The 23,514-nt window shown below is 37.5% G+C and overlaps 1 protein-coding gene across 10 annotated transcripts in view; it reads left to right on the forward strand.

The window, feature by feature from the left end:
- Window positions 1-23,514, forward strand: part of LOC124596278 (protein muscleblind-like) — a 590,664-nt gene that overhangs the window by 519,826 nt on the left and 47,324 nt on the right. For 4 of the 10 annotated variants that reach the window (XM_047135366.1, XM_047135359.1, XM_047135367.1 and 1 more), the window contains 6 exons: window positions 11,028-11,198; window positions 12,726-12,779; window positions 16,344-16,526; window positions 17,907-18,122; window positions 20,434-20,511; window positions 22,693-22,734. In XM_047135366.1, coding sequence (XP_046991322.1) covers window positions 11,139-11,198; window positions 12,726-12,779; window positions 16,344-16,526; window positions 17,907-18,122; window positions 20,434-20,511; window positions 22,693-22,734 — 633 coding nt within the window. In that variant the 5' untranslated portion in view covers window positions 11,028-11,138. Of the gene's footprint in view, window positions 1-11,027; window positions 11,199-12,725; window positions 12,780-16,340; window positions 16,527-17,906; window positions 18,123-20,433; window positions 20,512-22,692; window positions 22,735-23,514 lie in introns of all 10 variants that reach the window. The other 6 variants (XM_047135363.1, XM_047135361.1, XM_047135364.1 and 3 more) reach the window with 6 other exon arrangements.

Here is a 23,514-nt window from a genome sequence, read left to right on the forward strand (position 1 = left end):
GAAACATTCGCAGATCAGCACGAAAATCAAAAAATCGCAGGAATTGTCGAAATTTTAAATACATTAATACAGAATACCATTACAATGTGGAATTCAGCCTTTGATATGCTGCAAAGAACAGCTGATGTCAAGAATTTCCTGGTGTGGCACATAACTATCGCTTATCGGGATCTTCCAAATTTGACTACAGATGACACTGTAAGTATAATACAAGCCAGTGAAACATTGAAAGTTTACGAAGACTATACTGAGGAATTGAGCAGTGAAATGGTGACCATTGCATGGAAAGTTATACTCCTCAGTCCATCCTTAGAAAGATGGTGTTAAAGATTTGTCAGTAACACTGAATTTCGTGGTGGTGGGCAGCTTATCGGGATCTTCCAAATTTGACTACAGATGACAGTGTAAGTATAATACAAGCCAGTGAAGCATTGAAAGTTTACGAAGACTATACTGAGGAATTGAGCAGTGAAATGGTGACCATTGCATGGAAAGTTATACTCCTCAGTCCATCCTTAGAAAGATGGTGTTAAAGATTTGTCAGTAACACTGAATTTCGTGGTGGTGGTGGGCAGCTGCAAAAATCCCCTTTCCATTCACCAAATATACTTCCAGTCTCTGGGTTGAATTTGATGACGTGTTTTCCAGGCTGTTGAGTAATCCACACCCGAGAGCTGCTGCAATAGTGGAAGTGAAAATATACTCTGACGGGAAAAAAATCGAAGCTCCGCGAAATAGTTAATGTAGAGTAAAGGATTTTCGGGAGTACATTTGTCTAGGTAACATAATTAAGTGATTAACATTGCAAGAGCACAGGTCAATGCAAGCGCAAGATAAGCTATTGCAAATGCGAACTTCAGGTACATTAACCGTTGTAACTGCTAGAATGTTGAATGCAAGAATGCAAACGGGCATTCATTGTGTTGTACAGATGTCGGAGGTCAGTTTGTTGGATGGAGTTCCAAGCCTGTTGCACTTGGTCGATCAATACAGGGGCGGTTAATGCTATTTGTGGATGGTGCTGGATTTTATTTATTTATTTATTTAGCGTAAGGCTCATAACATCACAGTAAAAATTACAGAAACAACACGATTTAAAAAATAAACAGTTTGTATATAAGGACACCACCAATTGTAAATTTACACTCACAGAAGAGCAATCACAAACAAACGTCCAGCTTAGATAATATATAGTCGATTGACTCTTGGGTCGCCATTAGGAAATCCTGTGGGCCACCCTCATCTGCCCTTAGTGTGCGTTCCTGCACGATGTGTTTGACCGTCTGTCTCTCAGCGCCACAGTTGCAAGCGGCCGAAGGAAGTTTACCGCATCTGTGTAAGGAGTCGGCGCATCTCCCACAGTTTCTGATGCGATTAAGAGTTGACCAAACTTTACGAGGGCAATATGCCCTCAGTGTTGAAGTGGCAGATTCGGATGCACGGTCCGAGATCCTTAGTCAGTTGGTCCCTAAAGGGACCGTTGTATGTATCTTGCATAGCGCTTTGTCTGTCGTTCTGTTTCACTGTGATGTGGGGCAGGAATTCTTCGTTCGGTCTGCTGGCAGTTGCGTTAGTTCATTTAGCGTTACCAGGGTGTCTGACGATGTCCCATATAGGCCCATCAGGAGATAGATCTGGTGATCGAGCAGGCCAAGGGACACATCGACACTCAGTAGATCATATTAGGTTACAACAGCGGTTTGTGGGCGAGCGGTGCCCTGTTGGAAAACACATGACAGCACAGCCGGTCGAATTACCAGATTGACGTTCAGATTTGCAGTCATGGTGTATATGATAACCACGAGAGTGCTCCTGCTGTCATACGAAATCGCACCCCAGACCATAGCTCCAGGTGTACGTGTTTCTATCACGCAGATAGGTTGGTTGCACGCCCTCAACTGGTCTCTTTCTAACCAACACACTGGCACCGAGGCAGAACTAGCTTTCATAAGGAAACACAACAGACCTCCCTGTCCTCCAATGAGTTCTCGCTTGACACCACCGAAGTCGCAAATGGCGGTGGTTCCTGATCAGTGGGATGCAATCTACAGGGCGTTTGGCTCGGAGCTGTTCTTGAAGTAACCGATTTGTAACAGATTGTTATCACGGTGGAGCCAATTGCTGCTGCAGATGCAGGACTACATTCCTGCCAAGTCTTTCCGCAATTTCACAGAAGGGACCATTCAGCTTTTGTAGCCCTATTACATTCTCGTTCAATTCAGTGAGGTGTTGATAGTGGCGTCTTTGTCGCCTTAAAGGGATTCTTGACGAACTTCAACCAACGCGTCCAATCTCATACTAAATAACGCTCACGGCCATTACATTGTGTATTTGAAAGGAGACCTGATCTGGGTCCTCATACTCGCGCTACTAGCGCTAATCCTATGCGACTGACGTTAAACTTGAATAGGCATGATCTTTTAAAAAAACACGCCTACCAACTTTCGTTTAAGTCGCACAATTCCTTCTTGGTGTTAACGATTTTTTTCCCATCATTGTATTTGCTACAACCCCCGCTGCAGAGGCAAGGCTGTCCGCTTCTGTGGTGTTCTGAACGGCAGTCAGTGCAGCTCTCACTTTCTGAACTCACAAAAATGCGACTGTGTACTTTTGCAACCTCTACGACATGTGAAAGAGAGTTCTCGAAGGCAGGACAGGAAATGAGTGGATCATTTTTTTAAACGGAAATATCTAAACATTCGCTTCAGAAGTGACGCCTAGTCCGTTTAATATTACTCATAGAAGTATCATTTTAATCAGGCTAATCCCCAGAGTGTCATTTAGTGTAATTATTTGAGTACTGTGCGTGAAATAAACAGACCTACAGGAAGAGTTTTCTTTCTGTCATGGATTCTGCACATGCTTCACTTCCAGGCTTAAACCGGCTTCACACACGCAACGAAAGTATCGCCACAAGTCAAGTCATTCTGGAGTGGCGCTGTGAGCTACCGTTCACACAGGACGCCACAAATTCTTCGTAATTGCGCAGTTTGCAAAATGGCGTCACCTGTCTCAGCTGATTAAACGGATGTACATATTACTAAATAAGATGTTTTGGAAACATAATAAATGTAAAATATTACTTACCAAAGTGTTTCTCGTCTCTCTTGTCTCGACTACATGTTTTAAGAACCGGTCTGCAGCTTCAAACCAAGCAAGGCTGGGTTTATAAATACCGTCTGTAGACGCACCACTCTTAAGTGATTTCAGTACTTTTTTATGTTCATTCATGTAAGCATTTCGAATGCTTCGAATTTTTAATTTTGTTGTAGCTACATCAATTCCAGGTCCATATTCACGCATACTGTTTAATATTTCAATTAACGCAGCATCTCTCAAATTTCTGTCTTTGTATGATTCGCTTTTGTGGTTCCAAAGGCATTCTCGTTCTTGAGACACCTCCAAGAATCCCATAATTGTCGCTGTTGACAACTTTTTCGACATATTAGTAGCAAACGCACAAACAAGAGCACTATCTGCGAACGAATACGCACTAGAAAGGTTTGAATCCAGCCGCGAGGTAGCAATCGAATGACGTTATTCGATTGTGGAGAAGGCAAAATGGCGCAACAAAGTAGAACCAAGTGTAACATTTTGTGACGTGACAAAAGTTGCGCTTCTTAAATGGCGCCACCGAAAACTAGGAGTTCACACATGCAACTACAAAGCAACTGCAGTTCGCCATTAGCTGTGGCGATACTTTTGTTGCCTGTCCGAGCCCGGCTTTAGAAAGTAAGCATTTTACTTGCATGCTGACTGTGCTCACACTGTCAGTGTCTTCATTTGTGTCCTTAATGGCGTAAGACCGCAGCTGATAGACAGGATAGCACGGTGAAGAGAAGGCCGATGAGTGACACAGCGACGATGAAGACGGAGAGGGCAAGAGTGAGAGAGTTGCAGCCGAATCAAATGACTTACGAGGGAACCACGAAGTGTTTGAAACACCAGTTCATTGAAATTGAGTGTTTGTTTCACACTTCATACTAGTGAAAATCTAATTTTGAACGATTCGTTCACGAGCTATCCATCATTAGTGTGAAAGTTTAACATGGAACGAGTACGCGTAACGTTTACATCCTCATAATCATCAGTTTCTGAAGCATAACCTGGCAGCTGGTTGAACTGTAAATACTATCAACTGTATAGTCTGTTACCAAATCGTCGTTTCGGAACGCGTTCCAGTTGAAAGTTGCCTAAGTAACGCCATCCAGGGACAACAAAAATTTGATTTTCAATGTTTCACGAAATTATTGATCGAATTTAAAATATTTAGAGGTACTAATAGTATAACGTTACGATAAAAGTTGAACGCAATAAGACAGGTATAGTATAAATCTGAAGCGGCACGGCGCGCAAATACCCGGATTCTATTTGTCCAGTATTTGGGCACTTAGTAACTTCCTACAACTTTTATACATCATTTCAAACCTTTAGGAAACTTTTTCTCGCTGACACTCTTCCACAAAATCCTGATAGACAAAAAATTCTATCGCTTACTACATTTCCGCTGTTCATGCAGTCTAGCTGACGTTTTAATTTATTACTTCTTTACTACCAACTCCATTCGCTACCTATTTTGCAAACAGTATCAACATAAATAAAAATATAGAAGATCTGAAAGGCATATCAACAAAAGTGATAAAACGCTGTGCTAGGTATCTTACAAAGCTTCTGACATTCCTGATAAATTTAGTAATGGTAGAAGTAGTATTCTAAAATGATTAAAAAGCTGCAAGGTACTGTCAATATTTAAAGGAGGGGGTGAAGTAGATCCAGGAAACTATAGACCCATAACGATCACAACTGTTCTATCTAAAGTAGTAGAAACAGTCATAAAATATAGAAGTGTAAGACATGTTAAATGAGACACAACACTAAGACTGCATTGGAAAACTTCATAACATGCATCATTGAGGCCTGGGATCATCGAAGGGAAATATAAGTGGCGATCAAAAAGTTTCCGTTTGTAGCTTGTATAGTCCAGAACTGGTATACCAATCAGGGCTACCGACGCACCAGGTTGAAAATACCTGTTTGGTAAGGCACCCTGTCCATCCTGCTGTGTGAAGAAGTCCTTAACTCGCTGCTGCACATCCTCATCCGACAGGAGTGATCGACCCTGTAAGTCCTTCAAGAGACTGAAGGTATGATAATCACATGAGGGGCGATCAGGACTAAGGTTGGTGCTCGAGTGTCTCCCACTTGAGTCAGCGTAACATCTGCATTACGACATTTGCAGTAAGGGAGTGTGTATTATCATGAAGCAGCAACAACCATTCCACACAGTGGTTTTCGACAGACGTGCTGACCAATACATATTCTTCATTCTCCGAAGGATGTCTGTCACTGTTTACCCTTCAGCAGAATAACAGCGCCCAGCATTTGATACTAACATTGCCACAGTTCATATTTCTGTGTCTTTCATATGCACATCAAAAGACACAAAAGCCACACCAATCCCACACCTACATGTTGGTGCATAGTAGTCGTACTCTGTTACATATTTGTGTAACAGTGTCCTCAGACAGAAACTGTTTGATCAGCCCTTATAATCTAGTGTATACTTAGACCTTTCCAAATCTTTTGACTCTGTCTGTCATAGAATTGTTGTAGAGAAACTGGACTCCTCAGGCATAAAAGTAAAATCTGTGGGTATTATAAGAACCTTTATTGAAAATAGACTACAGTGTATTGAAATGAAATCTGGAAACGCAAAGAAAAATGTCTATTCTGATTTTCTGCAGGTAAAATGTGGAATACCATAGCTTAGGGCTCATTACTAGTACCTTCACTCTTTATCTTGTATATAAATGATATGCCTATTGCAGTAAATGAAAAAGTGATTAAGTATACCAATGACTCAGCTTTACTAGTGTGTATCCACTCGCTGAAGGACTTGGAAAAGAGAACCACTTCTCAGCATGTAAATGCCAGAAAGGCTTTTTTTTGGGGGGGGGGGGGGGGGGGGCAGCCTGGGGGGGGGGGGGACAGCCTACAAAATTTAAAACAAACTAACAGGTCAGAGGATTTTATCCTAATCATTGACTTAGATGAAATGGACTGCAATAGGTTCCTGGGAATAAAGGTGAACAAATTTCTGACGTGAGAAAACATCAGCTTTAAGATATGTTAAAAATAAGTACAAATACGTTTTTAATGCCGTAAGGTGGATACAGAAACATTATTAAAAATGTAATATGGGTTTATCTTCTGACATATATTGTACTGTATGCCAATATGGGGAGGAATAGCAGATTTACACATTTAGAGAATTTTAAAACTTTAAAAGAAAACAATCAGATGCTTAGCAAAACAAACACCACAGGACTCTTGTAAAAAGAAATGAAAAGAATATTAAATATCATTTGCACCAATTTTGTACGTATACAGACTATACTTTTTTAATAGTAAATTGCACAGCATGTTCTAACATTTTTCTGACAACATGAGACAGTGTGGTACTGGGCCGCAAGACTCACACATCTCTCGCAGTTGACTTACGTATTGTGTGGAGCCGAGTGGAGCCGATCCTCTTCTCCGGGTAATCAGCTATGTCGATCTCCCAAAAGCTTCTTCTCCAAAGACTATAGTGAGTACAGGAATTTATTAAGCTACTTATCTATTCTTGATTTGTGTACTTGTGGAACACTTTCATTTCATTCATGGTATATTTTCATCTCTCAACACAAAGCAATATTTACTCCTTTTCACATAATTAAGTAAACTCTGGCAAGCCAACTGGTGTCTTTAAATGTCAGACTCGGTAAACACAAGTACAATATCATATGTTGTAACAATCGAATAATTAATGGACATCACATGTGTCCTGTCTCTAGCAAGTCCAATACATGAATGTGCATAGAAATCTATATTCAATTGTTCGTTAGTCTTTTTTACAATCACCACAGACACTAACACATCAAACAACACTACATAATTATTCCCTGAGTTTTCATCATGCCTTCTGTGGCACTGGTGGCAAACACATGTCAGTGTCAGTGACTCACCCTTCTTACAGTCTTCTAATAACAAACTTCCGACCTGCACATAGAAACAGGTGGATCGGTAGAAACATTCTCACTCTCCCACACTCGTACCTAAAATCTCAGGTGTTCAAGACGATGGAAGGCTGAGTGTTTCTAGAATTTATCCCGAAATTCTTGAGGCACTACAATCTCTAAACAGAGATTTTCATGACAGAACACAAGAACTGGAGAAAATTACCATATCTGCAGCAAAGTTTGAAAATGACAAATAAACACCCTACAGATGCAGGGAGCTCATTTTCTAACAGGCCAAGAGCTAACATAAAGAGCATAAAGGAATTGAGCATCTTCAAAAGAAAACTGAAGACACATTTCCTCCCCAGATGTTGGTCTAGGGGGAAGCAGTGCTGGTGGTTATCTACCACAGGACAAATGTGAATTTGAAGTTGGAAATGGAGTAAAACATTTCGTTTTCATGTGGAAACAAATTCCCCAAAAGAAGGAAAAATGGAAGACACCTTGTAGTGCTGAAAATACAGAAAAGAACGTGCAGACTAAGTCGAAAATTGTTCCTGATTCTGTGTATTAGTGCAAATATGATTTTAAAGAGTTTTCCAGATATAAAAATGCCTGCAGTATGCCTAATATGTATGATCTAAAAAATTAGTTTTCAATTTGTATAAACGTATTAGTATTTTCTGCAGTATGGAAAAACATATAACTTTGTCGACTTTGTTTATTTATCCAAGACTGTAACATAAATTAGTGCAGGCTATTAGTATTTATCATAACTGTGTATTACTAAAAAATATAGTTTTCTCTGAGTTTTTTTTTACCGTATCTGCAGTAGTTGGTTACTACTGATTATCTATTAACATTATCATTTTTTTTTTTATTTATCTATTTATTTATTCATCCAGTATGTCTCTACAGATTTTGGGGTGTCATTTGCTCATCACACACACAAGTTACATATAACTTCAAAATTTATTGTAATAGTAAAGTAAATTCATTATATTTGATCTTGCTGTAGCAGCAGTAGTAGTTTTTTAATATTCTTGCTTCATGTTTATTGTGCTTCACATGGTTTAAGAATTCTGCCACTGAATAGAAGCAGTGATCTAATAGGAATGCCGTTAGGGATTTGTGAAACAGAGAAAATGAAGAAATGACTTTAATTCTATGTGGCAGACTATTGCACATTTGTATTGGAGGTTTTGAAGGCTGTTGTCCTTACTGACTAAACATGGAGTTTGTCTTTTTGCCTGGTGTTATGTTCATGTGCATTGCAGTTTTTATTAATCTCTTTGATATTTTTCCTCAGATATTTACAATTTTCTAGAATATAAAGACAGGGGAGAGGGAGGATGGAAGACTTCTGAAAGAGGGACCTACATGAGTCAGTCTGTTTTGCATGGTGCGTTGCTCTTATAGCTCATTTTTGGGCCGGGAAGATTACTGAGCTAGCAGCTGTGCTGCCAAATGATTCAAATGGCCCTGAGCACTTTGAGACTTAACATCTGAGGTCATCAGTCCCATAAAACTTAGAAGTGCTTAAACCTAACTAACCTAAAGACGTCACACACATCCATGCCCGAGGCAGGATTCGAACCTGCGACCGTAGCGGTCGTGCGGTTCTAGACTGAAGGGCCTAGAACTGCTTGGCCAGCTGTGCTACCACAGAATATAATTCCATACTGTAGAATACTGTGAAACTGGGCAAAGTATGCAATTCTAACAGTGTGGAAGCTTGTTTTCTGTGCAAGTAAGCATTGGCTGTAGCATACTTTTTTCATTGTTGTATTTGTTTTCGTTATATGCCTCTGGCATTTAAAATCATTTTGAAACCATATGCCTAAAAATTTTGTTTCCAGTGAGGGTGTAATTCCACTGGCATTTATTGTTACAGAAGTGTTGCAGGCTTGCCCTTTCAAACAGAAATTAAGCACAGTTGTTTTGGAAGTGTTTATTATTAATTTATTCCCTCCAAACCAACCACTTATCTGGTCTGTAGCTTGATTTATATTTTCTCGTACTGTGTTTGTTTTTCCCCTGTAAGAAGGCCCAAGAATGGACCTTGAGGGACTCCAGTTTTGATTTTGCCTGCATCTGAAAAACATGTTCTATTGCTATCATTTAGTTCATATATTATTACTACTTTTAGTTTCCAATTTGTCAGGTATGAGGAGAACCATTGTAATGTGATGCCTCTAATGCCATACTTTTGGAGTTTTTCCGACAGCATTCTGTCATCCAAAATGTCAAAAGCTTTGCTTCGATCTAAGAAAATACCAGCAGCATTTTTTTTGTAGTATCCAGTGCTTCTAGAGCGTTTTCTGTGAATGATTTCATTCAAGGATGTGTCATAGAGATGGACTGAGTGGGAGGCAAGGATTTACTTTATTCTTTTGGTTAATTGGCTATCTTTCTTATTATTAATTATTAAATTTTTTTTTTGTATTGTCTTCGTAGTACTGCCTGAAGAGATCTGCAATCTGCCGTGGGCCAGTAATTCTCTTGTTGTCACAGTTCAGTGTGATATTGTCTTTTTTACTATTTCCTTCCTGGTTTATTACATTCCAGATTGTTTTGCTTTTATTTTCTGACTCTGATATTGACTTACATTGGCCATTATTTTTGCCTAACATATGACCTTTCTATACACCTGAATATATTTTGTGATATAACTGTTAAGGAGAGGGGCTATGTTGTAGTTTTTCCTGTGACTGAGCAATTTTCTTTTGTTTAGCTTGAGACTTTTATGCCTCTTATTATCCATGACTTTGCTTTTAGGTTTGTGTTCTTACCACCCATGATTTGAGAGGAAATACTGCTTCAAAATAATAGTTGAAGATGTCAGAGAATTTTTCAAACTTGTTGTTGCTGTCACGCAACTGAGAAACTTCTTTCCCACCTTTCTCTTGATAACAAGTGATTGAATATTTCTGTGCTTTGTGTGTTGAAACTTCTTGCAGTCACAGTACTTTTATGATTTTGTCTTGACAGTAAACAGTCTGAGAAGGTTACCACATGAGCTTCATGAGCACTAAAATTTGTATTTACACATTTTGCTGTATAGGGTGTGTTAACAAATATTTGGTCCACAGTAGTGGCAGAAGTTTTTGTGATTCTTATTGGGGTTGTGATTGTTTGCTTTAAATTGAAAGTATCTGTTAGGTTGAGCAACAGTCCTTTTCTCCTGCTTGTTGCAAGAAAGTCAGTGTTGAAATCCCCACACAGCACTATTGATTTCTTGCATACATGTATCCTATTTAGTAATGTTTAAGTTTATTGAGAAATACCTCAAAGTTCCAATTTGGTGAGTGATAGATACACATGACAACTGTATTTGCACCACTGAGTTCTACAGTTGTTGCTTCAAAGTCTCTTTCTGTATTGAGGTACTGAAAACTTCAATAGTTTTGAATTTCAACCACTTTCAATTAAAATAGCAGTACTTCCATTTTTGTACTTTCCTCTACAGAAGTGGTTTGCAAGTGTGTAACCTGGTATTATAAATGAAGCAATCTGATCTGCCTTTAACTAATGTTCTGAGAAACATAGAACATCGACAAAATGCAGTTTAGTTTTTAGCAAAATCTCAATGTCTGATACCTTGTTTGTGTCTGACCTGACATTCTGGTGGTGTACGGAGAGATACTTGTCACTGCAATTTATTTGTGTACTGTATTTTAAATTAACATGCAAATTTCCTAAGGGCATTATTATTACATCACTTATCTCAGTTTTGTTTGGTGGTATTCAGTCCATAAAAATCATTGGTGCAGGTGCTATATCAGTCAGTGACAAATTTTGAAGAACTGCCAATGTGACATGTCTGATATCATTGTAAAATATGATCTGTTGGGGGGAAAAATAACTTTTTCTCACTTACACACTTAAAGTAAAAAAATTGAACACATTAACTCATTTGTAAAGTGATAAGATGTTTGAAGCCATTTTATGCAAGGGACTGCAATTCGTTAAGGAATCTGGGTTTGCTGATAATGAGCTAATTGTAGTTTGTGTGTACTGTTTCAGGGGCGGTGTAACCGAGAGAAGCCTCCTTGCAAGTATTTCCACCCACCACAGCACCTGAAGGATCAACTGCTGATTAACGGTCGCAATCACTTGGCCTTAAAGAACGCTCTGATGCAGCAAATGGGGCTGACGCCTCCTGGGCAGCCCATTATCCCAGGCCAGGTCACTGTGGTAAGTGCGGACCACCATAGCTAGACTCACCAGCATGCTTGCGCTTCTGTTTATCCTTGGATCCATCCCCTCTGTTACCTCCTATTGCCGACTCTGTTACTGCTTTGTTGTTGTTTTAGACACATCTCTTCTGTGAGCACTCACAGCTGAACTTGCAGTTATTTTCTCTTTTTGGTCAAGAGAGTTGGCATATTAAATAACATGAGATATATCGAAAAAATATTATGATTCACCTGTAACATAAGCAAAAGCACTATTTGCTGCAACCTGGCTGTCTGTGGTTCTATACAGAATAATGTGATTTGCCACAGAATTGCAACTGATGCTGAGCCCAGAAGCCACAAAAAGAAGATTGTAGTTCTCTTCCGATAAATCCTCAGCAAATTTGACATTGCATTTAATTCTTGAACTCTAGTCTGTAAAAGATATCACCAAAACTTTGTATTTTTATTGAATTAAGGCATCCACAAGGAATTTTTATTTTGATAATGAGCACAATAAAATAAAGGGATATGGGGAAGTTATTGTCTTTTTTTCCCTCTCCCTGATGTACTGTGCTATCATGGGGCTTGATATGAATTCATATGAAGTGATTCCAACCAATAAGAAATCCAGTAATAGCTAGTTAAATAATTTTGTGAAATTTTTAAGCTAAGTAAAAAGACTTTCACAATGCAAATATTTCAGTTTACAGTATAACTGACCATGAACCTGAATCATGGTTTAGGTCCGTTTACAAGCCACATTTTTTTCCATCTTTCCTTTCTTCTATTTTTCTGTTTCAGCAGCTGTACTTTCACTTACTATTGAGTGATGTTGTCCTTCAATATGCAATATGTTTTATATTTCCTTTTAGTATTTTGAGGTGCTCTGCAGGGTCAGTTGCAGTAGGAATAGCCCAGCTTCAGAGTGATGACGAAAGAATGATTAAGTACAGAGATTTGTGTACATACTTAGATTTATCATGGCATGTATTTGTTACTGACTAATAGCAAATAAGAAGAAAAACTGTGTTTCGCTTGTACTTGGCAGCTTAAGTATAACACTTGTTTCAACAATAAATATATTAGTTGTTACCATAATTTAATATTTTCATGTTGGTTTAGGTAGCCTTACTGTACTTCTAGCAATTAGAACACTCCACTTCTTCGTAAAAAGTTGTAATTTTAAGAATGTAGTTTGCAACAACATCCAAGTAATGCTGCAGGCAGCCTAAGTTTGCCTGAGTTACCTAGCTTTCATGTCAAGCCATGTTATGAGTTGTATAATATGGCAGAGTGTGAAACACTGAGACTGTTGTAGACATAGAAAATGTTATTTAACACATTCTCCTAAAAGTTCTTTTCATAGCATGGTTCTGATATACCCCATATGTATGATTTGTTTTGCTTAGTTTGACAAGAGTTATCCCTCTTTTTCATAATAGTGTAACAGTATTGTGGAATGCTGTAGTTCACCATGTCTTGCACTCCTAATTACTTTAAGTGATATTTTTGCTATGTTTTCACATTTTTCTTTATTTTTGAGGTTGGCGGGAAGTTGCCGTTTGCTACCCCACTGACGCTTGGGCAGCCTTTAATGGTAACATGGTTTGGCTTCTGTAATCTTCTCACTGTCAGCTCTCTTATCTTTTCTATCAAAGCTTGTAGTGGCTTGTGTCTTAATGTGTAGAACCAATGACAATGTATTATTATAAAGTTTGGTGCCACAAGAATTAATCTATAACTCTTAACAAATGAACTATGCATGTACAGCCATTTATCACTCACAGAGAGTCGTATATAGTTTAACATTGGATCATTAATATGCTTTGGGAAATATATTTCAGTAATGGAGTATGTGTTTCATTAGAAATTCTTGAAGATTCTTTTTGTAAAACTGTGCTCTAGCTCTTGGAGCACTGACTATCATAATCAGTGCAAACAAAATGAATGTGATAATGGGAAATTCTGGGTTCAAAACTAACAGTGGAATGAGTAAAGATATGCACTCAATGTATAGCAAATGGAAGTATTCTACTTTGTATAGGCACATAAACAAAAACTTCAACACTGTATCCACACATGTGTCAGTGTGACTGTATGGAGGGAATGAGATGAATATTGAGGGATCAAAGGGCAGAAAAAATGATAAATAAGCAGAGGGAGACAGCCTTGAATAAGGTTCCTTTCCATAGTCCTTGTTCCCCCTCTCCCTTTTGCCTCACTTCTCCATGCGTCTTCCATGTTCACTACATCTGCTTCATTGTGGACATTACTTATTCCAGTCAGGCTACTGTGCAAGAAGACTGTAGAAGTATGTGCCCACAGATACGGACTTTTTGCATTCCATTGTACAGATGCCAGTGTAGACAAATTAGATCACAGTAATTGGGTATGAGAAGTTAGAAAATTTGTTTCCCAGCTCTGTTCCACACTCATAGGCCACAAGTCATATGTAGATCCTTCAAAGCAAGGATCAAATATTTGCAGATCAGCTCATTAACAATACGTGAATTGAAATAAGTGCCCTTAAAATAAAATTATTATTTCTGTGCTGTTATTGCATTATTCAGTTACTGGAATATTTGCAGTCTGAACACTGATAATAGGTACCAGCATAGGTGCATTGCTTTTTAGTAGTGAGAATTATAATACGAGCAGAATACTCTTATAATAAAGGTTATAATACAATTCTGCAGTACATGGTAGAGGATCATTTTGGTAAGTGGTAAGCATAAAATTAGGAAGTGGTAAATGATACATATTCGTTGTATTATCATTTGATAGAGCCTGTGGAGAACATACTACTTAAACAACATATTGGGATAATTGGCAGTGGAAATAAGAGTGCAAAATATCAAAGAACAAGAAAAAACAGTTGATATTGAAATTTATAATATGTTTGTGCTGCATATCCAGTTGTCTTGCCAAATCAGTTATGGGTGGAAGATTGAGTTTATAATCTAGTTTAAAGTGAACAAGTGGTGGGGCTTATCTTCCCTAAAATGGTTTAGGAGTGGATAACTGAATTCATTATTTTCCTTTCTTCTGTAATGTAAATATAAGTAACATCTCAGGCTTTCTCCATGACTGATTAATGGTATTCCTTCAAGTATTCAGCTGAGCTGTTTATTCCATTTTAAGCATAAAATGGAATCAACAACTCATATGAACAACAGAAAGTAGTTTATAAAAATTTGCCTGTCAGTTTCTTTAAAGTGATTGGTTGTAAATTGTACCACCAACTCTTTCAGACAGATTTGCTTACAAATGTGCAGCCTACCTCCTCTCTCACTATGGCTGTGACATAGTGGTCAAAACATTGTTGCACACTTTGAAGGAGAAAAGCTCAAATTCCAGTGTGTGTGTTTAGATTTGTGTAATCTCCATTTATAGTATCATGTTAATGAAGTAGTCAAGAAACTGAAATAGCATTGCCTTCCCTTTAATGGTGGGGAGGGGTATTGATTTAAGAAAAAGAAAAACTGCCCTGTACTAATAGAGCCATGGAACCTTTAACATGTACTTCTGCATGTATTTTGTTTAGATTGTCAGTGCAACATCTTTTGGCTTTATTTTGTTTTGTGTAGAGTGAGGAGTGTGGGTCAACAGAAATAGTAATATACTGTACTATTATCTCTCAGGGGAAAAATGCTAAGAATTACTTAGTGAATCATTGAGCTGTTCCTCGGTTTTCATTGCCTATCTATTTATGAATGCTTCAAAATATTGTGATAAAGAGGATCAGTTCACTCATGGTGCAAGCTGAATGAATGGTTATGATGTTCTTTGTGCCACAGAGGATATAATCAATGCACTGTTGTATCACTTAGCTGTTGTATGATATGGTCACTAGTGGGGTGCTCTTGCTGATATATACCATGTCATCTATACATTCCTTCTTCACTCTTGGTATATGTGGAAGTCACATGATATATGATGGGCTTTAATTGAAATATATTCCATAATTTCTTTCATATGTACATATAGATGTGAAAAGCTGTTAAATTTGATTAAGTTATAGAAGCCAAAGAAGAATTTCTCAAAAAATAAGAGATTGCCTGTTTGGTATTATATTAGTTTGGAGAATACAGGGAGCGGGTAGATTGCTAAGCGAATGCTCATTTACGTGAGTTTCATTTGTACTTTTGGAAATATTGACTCAGAATTTTTTCTTTTCCATACAACTCCAATAATCTCTTTTCCCCATAACATACTTTATGAGAACAGTTGAAACAGCAAAGTAAATGTTAATATCATAGGGGAATGTCCTGGGTGGCATACAAACAATAGAAGGAGTAAATGTAACTGCAAACTGTATAGATGAGGCAATGTGCGTTCAGCAGGCACATAAATGAGATTAAAACTGTTGCTAAGTTAGTGCTGGGTAATCATTTCCCAGAGAAAAACTACACCAATGGTATTAATTTAATATTGATGAAACTTCTTTGCCTTCTCAGTTTGAGAGACTCACCTGTTTTACATGCTGTGTAGTGGCTTTCACACTATAGCTTAGATTTATATTGAGTGTATGCTTAATGAACAGCTTTTTTTGGCAGTTGCTTCTTAATGGTAAGAGTTCTGGTCCAGTTTTTAGTAATGTGCAAATATTGCCATCGTATGGCTAAGATTTTAACAATGAAAACTATTTGAAATGATTTCAGTGCTAAGGGAATGGCCAGTAACTACTCTGTAAAGAAGAACAATTACAAAATAGCAATATTAGGAAACAACAAAAAATATTAATGTGATTATCTGGAAAAACTGACTTCTATAAGCTTACATCATATGCATGAATCTTAGACTCCTCATTTTGTCAGTAACTTAAAAATGTTATGTAATATCACTAATATCACTATTTCACACACTTTGTGTATCAAGAGATATCATTTCAGGGACTCTATTGTGTTTATCAGATTATTTTAAATACTACTTTAGAGCAGAACACTTTATCCAGTGCACTGTAGAAAAAAGTTGATCCAGTTTTATATGATTGCTACACTGCACTTCAGTTTCTTGTTCAATGTTCCTTCAGTTCATTCACAAGTGGGAACTTTATTTTAGAATAATAAAAATATATACTTGTGTACTTAAACTTCCAAAGTAAATATCTTTCATTTTATTTTCACTAAAAATTTTGTGCCTTGTGCGATTGCCCCAGCAGGCCACCAGTCCATACCTGACCGGAATGCCTCAGGTGGGTAGCACTTTCAGTCCATACTTCACACCGGGGCCAGTGATGCCTGCAATTCTGGGCCCAGATCCTGCATCAGTTGGATCTCCACTCTCAGTTGTGCCACAAACAGTTGTTGCACAACAGAAGATGCCCCGTTCTGATAGGCTAGAGGTATGTGCTGACATTGTTCTTCATTCTTTAATTGTTGCTTTGTTTTGGACAGTAGATTTCATTTGTTGCATTATTTGATTTTTTAATAAGCTTTATTTTGTATTACTTTATTTCTTGTGTAATTTGTTTAATTATTTGTAGCCTGTTTCATGTTGTATGTAATTAGTATTTTAATTTTTGACTCGTATGTTTTTATTTTATTTCATCGAGTGCAGCTCGATCGCCGCAAAGATGATTCGCCCTCCAGCCTTCAGCAGTATTTTTTACACTTGTTTTTATTTTAGGGCCCTTGTTTGGTGATTGTGTTCTTCGGCTGCATGGTTTTTTTTGTTGTAATAAAATTTCGTTTTGGTTGTACTTAACAGCACTTTCTTATATGGTAGTTTTATTTCAGTGTATTGTTTCTTTCAGATGGCATTATAAATACACTAATCTTGGTGTTGTTTCTGAACTATTTATATTTAGTAAGTGCATTTAAATTTATAACTGATAAAGATAACTTATCAACAGAGAAGAAATGTCTAACACAGTTATGAAATCTGAACTAGAAATTAACATTAACTGTTGGGTGGAACTCATTCCTGTGTCGTGTCTTTGAGTGTGCCAAGGGACCAGTATATTATGGTGGTGGCAAATGCTGAGGGCAGTTGTACAGTAGTTTCTTGTGTAAACCTGAGCTTAGACTTTCACTTTCTGTTGTGCTCTATTTCTGCGAGGGTTCTTGCAGTTGCACCTATATGCTTACCCTTTCATTATCAACTAACCATTTGCAACATTGCTCTTAGCAGTCTCCAAATCTTTAGTTAGAAATATCCATCTCCAAAATACGTTCCAGCCACATTATTATCACACTAACTCGGTTTCAACTAACAGAATGACTAATTTTTATCCATCTGAAAGTGACTGGAATTAAACATGCTGAAAATCAATTGTATTTTAGTCACTGAAATGCTAATAAATTAAATTGTGTTGTTGTGAAGCTTATCCTTAAATATTTACTGTATCACTTCACAAATACTAATTAAATAATAAACTTAATGAATTTCTATTTATGTATTTTAACAGTTTGCCAATGTGATAACTTCAGTTAGCTCACTTTCTGCAAGACATATCTCACTGAATATCAATAAAATGCTGGAAATGGAATAACTTTGGCAACTCAGAATATCAGGAATAGCTAAGTCATGATTTCATTATCTCTCTGTGTTGAAGTAATCGAAATATGTTGCTTGAATCACAATCGCAATGCTATTTTAAGCAAGCCTGCACAAATCGCCCAACTACAATTATCCTTGTAGAATAGAAGCCTTGACCTGCCCCTCTGCCCTTTCCTATCACCTGGCTGTAGCTGTAGCCTTGCTTCATTCGTCTCTGCTATAGGTCTGTCGTGAATATCAACGAGGGGCGTGCAAACGTGCTGAAAGTGAGTGCCGCTTTGCGCATCCCCCCGACACCGTGACGGCCAACGAAGACGGCACTGTCACGGTCTGCATGGACGCAGTGAAGGGGCGATGCAACCGCGACCCTTGCCGCTATTTCCACCCCCCTCTGCACCTCCAAGCCCATATCAAGGCCGCACAGTCTCGGGCCAGCCCGGTAGGCATTCACGGAGCCCCCGCGCTCTTCTGCTCTCGCCTAGCTGTCACATGTGTTTTTTTTTTCTTTTTATTTTTCTCTGTGTCTTGTGCCTTATTAGTTTCATTTTTCAAGTAGTATGCAGAAAATTATGTTCATTTTTATCATTTTTTTCCTCTTCTCTATAATGTTAGTTGTAGCAAATCACTACTGTTCTTTTCTTCTATCTTACTCTATTTCTTTCCAGCATATAACTGGGTGTGTTCCAACAGAAGACTGTTTTTAAGTACCATTTCCCATATGTTTCTGAATTTTTTAAACCTGTTGTCTCTTTCTGTCTCGGGGTGAAATGTAGCGTGCTACCTGTCCCAATTGTTCCTGCAACCTGTAAAACTAACTGTAGCTTACCGTAGGCTCGGCACGAGACGTTTCACCCCGGGAGCTCTCGTGTGCTGCACACTGTCCTTTTCCTCTGTGCTGACAAGCCCTGCGCTCAGATCACCACAAGGTTTTGGGGCCGTGGCCATATGTCCTGCACCTGGTTTGTAATGCACCCCACCCCTGGCTTGCCTAGCCCATCATCAGCTTGGTGCGTGTGCGCGTGCACTTTTGCAGTCTCTCTCTTTTCTGTCTCTCTTGGTCACTCTGTATAGCTGTTGCCACTGTAGTTATTGAGTGCTCTCTTTGCCCATCAAGTTTGCGTCAGTGCCACCCTCTTAGATAATTGTTAGCCACTGTATAAAATTATTACTTTCAGAGGCCTTTGCAAAATTACCCAGTACAGATCTTTTAGTGGAGGGTCAGACTGATCTCTTCCACCTGAACCTGATTAGCGAGCAAATAAAATTCATGTGTAATATCTAGGTACCAATTTTTATTATCACCTCTGCAAGCTGCTCCATCAGTAAACCACTCTGAAGTTGGGCAGTGCACCATCCATAAATTTTTCAACAGTAGGTAAGCTGAAGGTAGAGAGATGCTGTGTTGCTCCAGCGAAGGGCTTGTTAGCAGTGAAAGGTGCTGCTACAAATTTTCATGAGTTTGTTTATAGAATAATTATTTGTGCTATAAAATAAATGATTTTTATACTTACATTCCATATTGTAGTTATTTTTATTGTGCCATTCCTGTCTCTATGTTAAATTTTTGTTAAGGTCTAAATTATTTCTGTTTTTCAGGGTATGTGAAGGCATGTAGTATATAAATAATGGTTCTGAAGTTTGTCTAATTAATATATTTCATAATTATTTTACATTGATAGACAGCATACCACAGAACCCACACTTTATGAATGCCTTCACATCAGTCATCAGAACTGTGCCTGATTGTGGACATCTGAAATCTAAAAGAAAGTAAACTCTTTCTTTTTTTTTTTTTTTTACAGTTTTATGTCTTTGTAAGTTAGATTTGATATACACCTACAGTCTTCATTTCTCTTTCCTTTCATCAACTAAAACTCATCACCAATCCCTGTATCCAGCTCACCACAATAGCTAGATCCTACACGCTGTATTGAATTAAGTATATGCTTGAGTGCTGAACAGTTGGCAAAGGTGCTTTGATTGTTAATGATTGTTGTTGTCATTGTTGTTGTGTTTCCTTGCTTTACAGGTGTGCATGCTGCTACCATTATTTAAATTTAAACTGTGCTGTAGGTTATGGGCCACATCAAGTCATGTCTCTTATATTCCCTGCTGTTGACAGATGCATTAAAACACAAGAGCATGAAATATATTTTGTATGGTAGCAGAATATATTGAAATGACTACAGATTTTTGTTTAATTTCACATAGAACCAGGCTCCAGCATGAATTTCTGAATGAAATTTATTAACGCATTCTAACCGTGTAATGAGACATTTTAACTGTGAAACTAAGAAGACATATACTGTCACGTGTGTAGTTAACTTAAATGAATGTAAATGTTGATTTCACTTTTACTGCTCTTGTGTCAGAATTCATCTCAGCCAGTTCTGTTTCAGTAACAACAAAGAGCTGCATGTACCACACCTCTTCTACTGTATGTGTGTATACCAACATACGGTTGGCTTGTTTCACTTAAAGACACTCGTTTACATCTCTTTTTATGTGCTCTTCTATCATTTTGTGCAATATCCATGTCTTATTATTGCCCAGCACTTTTTCACACAGTGTGATTGAGTGATCACTTCTGTGCTGGTTCATTATAGTTTATTATTATTATCATTATTACCTTTGATTAATTGATGGTTGCCTTTCTAAAGTTTTTATTTTTTTTTCTGATTTGTTGTGCTCATTTTCTTCCCACTCGGGCCTCCCCGATGCTTGGCTGCTTGTCTGCCTGCTACTAATAGCCCGTTTCCGTGGCAACTGTTGGCGGCGTGGAAGTGGGGAAGAAACGCGCCCGCGACCCTAGTGATGACATACTACTGGTACCATAATGCTTTGCATGTCACTTTGATTTCCCAAGTAGATGTAGTTCAACTTGAGTGTAAGCAGGGTCACATGGCTATCGGTCGAAAGACACTTAGTTTCTAATTTAAATCTGACAAATGAATAGGCTATTTACTAATGTGTAAGCCTTTAAAAATCTGTGGACACATTCAGAAGAGAGATGAAATTTTCGCAAGCATATAAAAATCATTTGTATGTTTGTTATGGATTTCCCATGCTATTTCATAAAAATTTATCTGTGAATTACATTACAGGTTACATCTGTATTGTGATATAACACTGGCTGAAGAAATGAAAGGACTGAATGGATGGGTAGTTGTTTAATTGTAATTGTGAGCAATTCTTAATTTGTTGATGCTTTAGTTCTGAACATCAACAGTATGCCAAATACAGCACTATAGAGCTGTGGTCACTTTTTTCTTTTCCTTTTTTTCTGTCACTCTTTCAAATGCCTCTTCAAATTTGTAATGCTAATCTAAAATTTGTTGCTGTAGTTTGCAAGGAGAAGATTATATTGCTTTACTGTCATGTGATCATGCTTCATGCTCTTTTAATTACGTACTTTGCACAGTAAACTTATCACTTCGCTTCATATATTAAAGTACAAAATTATGTAGCTCAGATGTTAATTTATAACATGTAGTATAAAAAAGATAGTAGAGGAAACATAAGTTGTTAGCATGTTGTGCAAGGCCTGCAATGCTGGTGTGCTTCCGATCCTTCCAAAGACCAACAAAATCGCTTCTTATTGAAATAATGGCTTAGTGTTTTCCGCGCGTGTTTGGCATGTTATCAATTTACTTCTGCTCCCTTTAGAATCAGAATCACATTGTAAGACACAACATTCTAGCAACTTCTTCAACTTTTGTTGCCTTTTCCTAACTGTCCAAATAAAAAATTATACAGTCTGTCCCTGGAATATAGGAACTTTCATCTGAGTATCAGACAATTAGGATCTGATAATTTTCAAAATGCATGTAAAGCTTTTTAAAAAAAAGAATCAGTTGTAATTGCTGGCAGAGAATGGTGGGAACAGTGCCTATGGTGATGGATTTGAATTTGTTCGACTCCTTCTCGTTGACTGTTTTAAGTGATTCTTCTCCCAGTGACGCTTTGCTGCACTGTAGTAAATGCAATCCTTGGCACCATCTTACCTTGTTGTGGAACACTGATGATAAATTTATCTAGTCAAAACATTCAGTAACTGTCATTGGACCAAACTGATGTACATCTCTGTTCTGTTCTTGTGATTTGTTTCAGTCCTTATATACACCTGTTACCTTAATTTCCTGTTTTTAAGATTAAAGTAATAAAACTGCTACTAATTATTCTTATGGTAAGTGAAGTCATGTAATCATTCACATCAAGTCCTATTCCTGTGCATCAGTTTTCATGCTGGAATGGAACAGCAAGCTTTGCAAAACATTGCTAGAATTGTACTGCTTTACTGCATATTGTCACATCAAATTTAAAACAATTACCCATATGGCCCTACCCTTTCCATGCTCCCATTTGTTCTCCTTCTTCCGTTGCTTTTTCTGCCAACCTCCTTCCCTTTCTTCCCGGTTCTCAAAATGGATAATTTTTAGGAACAAACTGGTTGTTAATGGGTAATGGCCACAAGGAAAGAGAGGGAAATTGGTGGTGGGAGGGGGTTAAATGCAGGTACCCAATGGCCAGAGCTACATATGTTTTTGGACTAAAATATTTTGGTGCCAGAAGCAGAACACTAAATTTGATCTGCATAAATATTCACTTTTAGATCCTTTTCAGTTATAATTACTTTACCAGTATGAATACTGATGACTGTCCTCTACTAATTACCTCAAAGAACATGTGTTATATTTAAGGTAATTAATGAAAAATCATATTTATGTTCGGTTCTCCAGAATGAAGCACTCTTGCAAATCCAAATCATCACCTGGAAAGGGTTTAGATCAGACAAATGTTAGACTCTACTTTATTGCTCCTTTGTAAGCTAATATGAGAGTATTAGGAAATCAGTTTTAATTTAGGGTTTCTCTACATTCTGTGCAAATAAGCATTTAATGTTCATATAGTGATATTGAATCTTAAGCAGCATTGTATTTTAATCAGTTAAATGGTGATATTTTATTATGATCTGATGCTTAATTTACTACATTATTTTCCTTTTTCAGATGGATATGAAGACTGTTGGATCATTCTACTACGAAAACTTTGTAAGTTAATGTTAACATTTTTTTCCTTCTTTCAGTATCATCATGATTTTAGTTCTCCAGTACATCATTATATTTCATGGCATTAATAGATTACACAAATTGCTCAACTTAAGTAACAGTTATGCTATAAATGCAAGAAATCACATTGTCTTACATACTTTTACAGGTGTCCTGTTAGTCTTCTTTTAGCTGATGGATGTTTCATAGTCAGAGCAAAGATTTTTATATTTTTATTTCGATATTTCATTTTAAGGCAAGATGAAAATGTTTCAAAATTATGTGCTGATCCTTGTTTTGATCATTTGTTTGCATTTTATACATGCATTATTTATTTTATTTCTTAAGAGTTGACTGCATATTATTTAAGCAGCAAGACAGTTTTTGTGGTTAAATCTTACTTTTCTCTCTGTGTTCAATTTTTTCAGAAGATAACAGTAGTATATTTTCCTCCTCAGCTACCTGCCCCCTCGGCCCTAGCCCCTTCCTGCACTCAACACAAGTTTTAGATATTTATTTATTTGTGTTTCTCACCATTATTGGTGAACTGAATTTGTTTTGATTCAGAGTAAAAATTATAAGCTGATCATTCATGATAGTTCAAAACATTGTGCTGGATGGGAACTAAATCCCAAATAACCTCTCACTTCTGTGGTCTATTCTTATTGCATTGTTAAACACATTCCAGCAGTCCTAATGCAGCACTGGCTATTGAATAATATCTTTATTTGTGTGGTATTCAACCACATTCTAAATGTTGCATGTAGTATTATGGCTTATTGT

This window comes from Schistocerca americana, chromosome 2 (genome assembly GCF_021461395.2).
Source record: "Schistocerca americana isolate TAMUIC-IGC-003095 chromosome 2, iqSchAmer2.1, whole genome shotgun sequence".
NCBI lineage: Eukaryota > Metazoa > Arthropoda > Insecta > Orthoptera > Acrididae > Schistocerca > Schistocerca americana.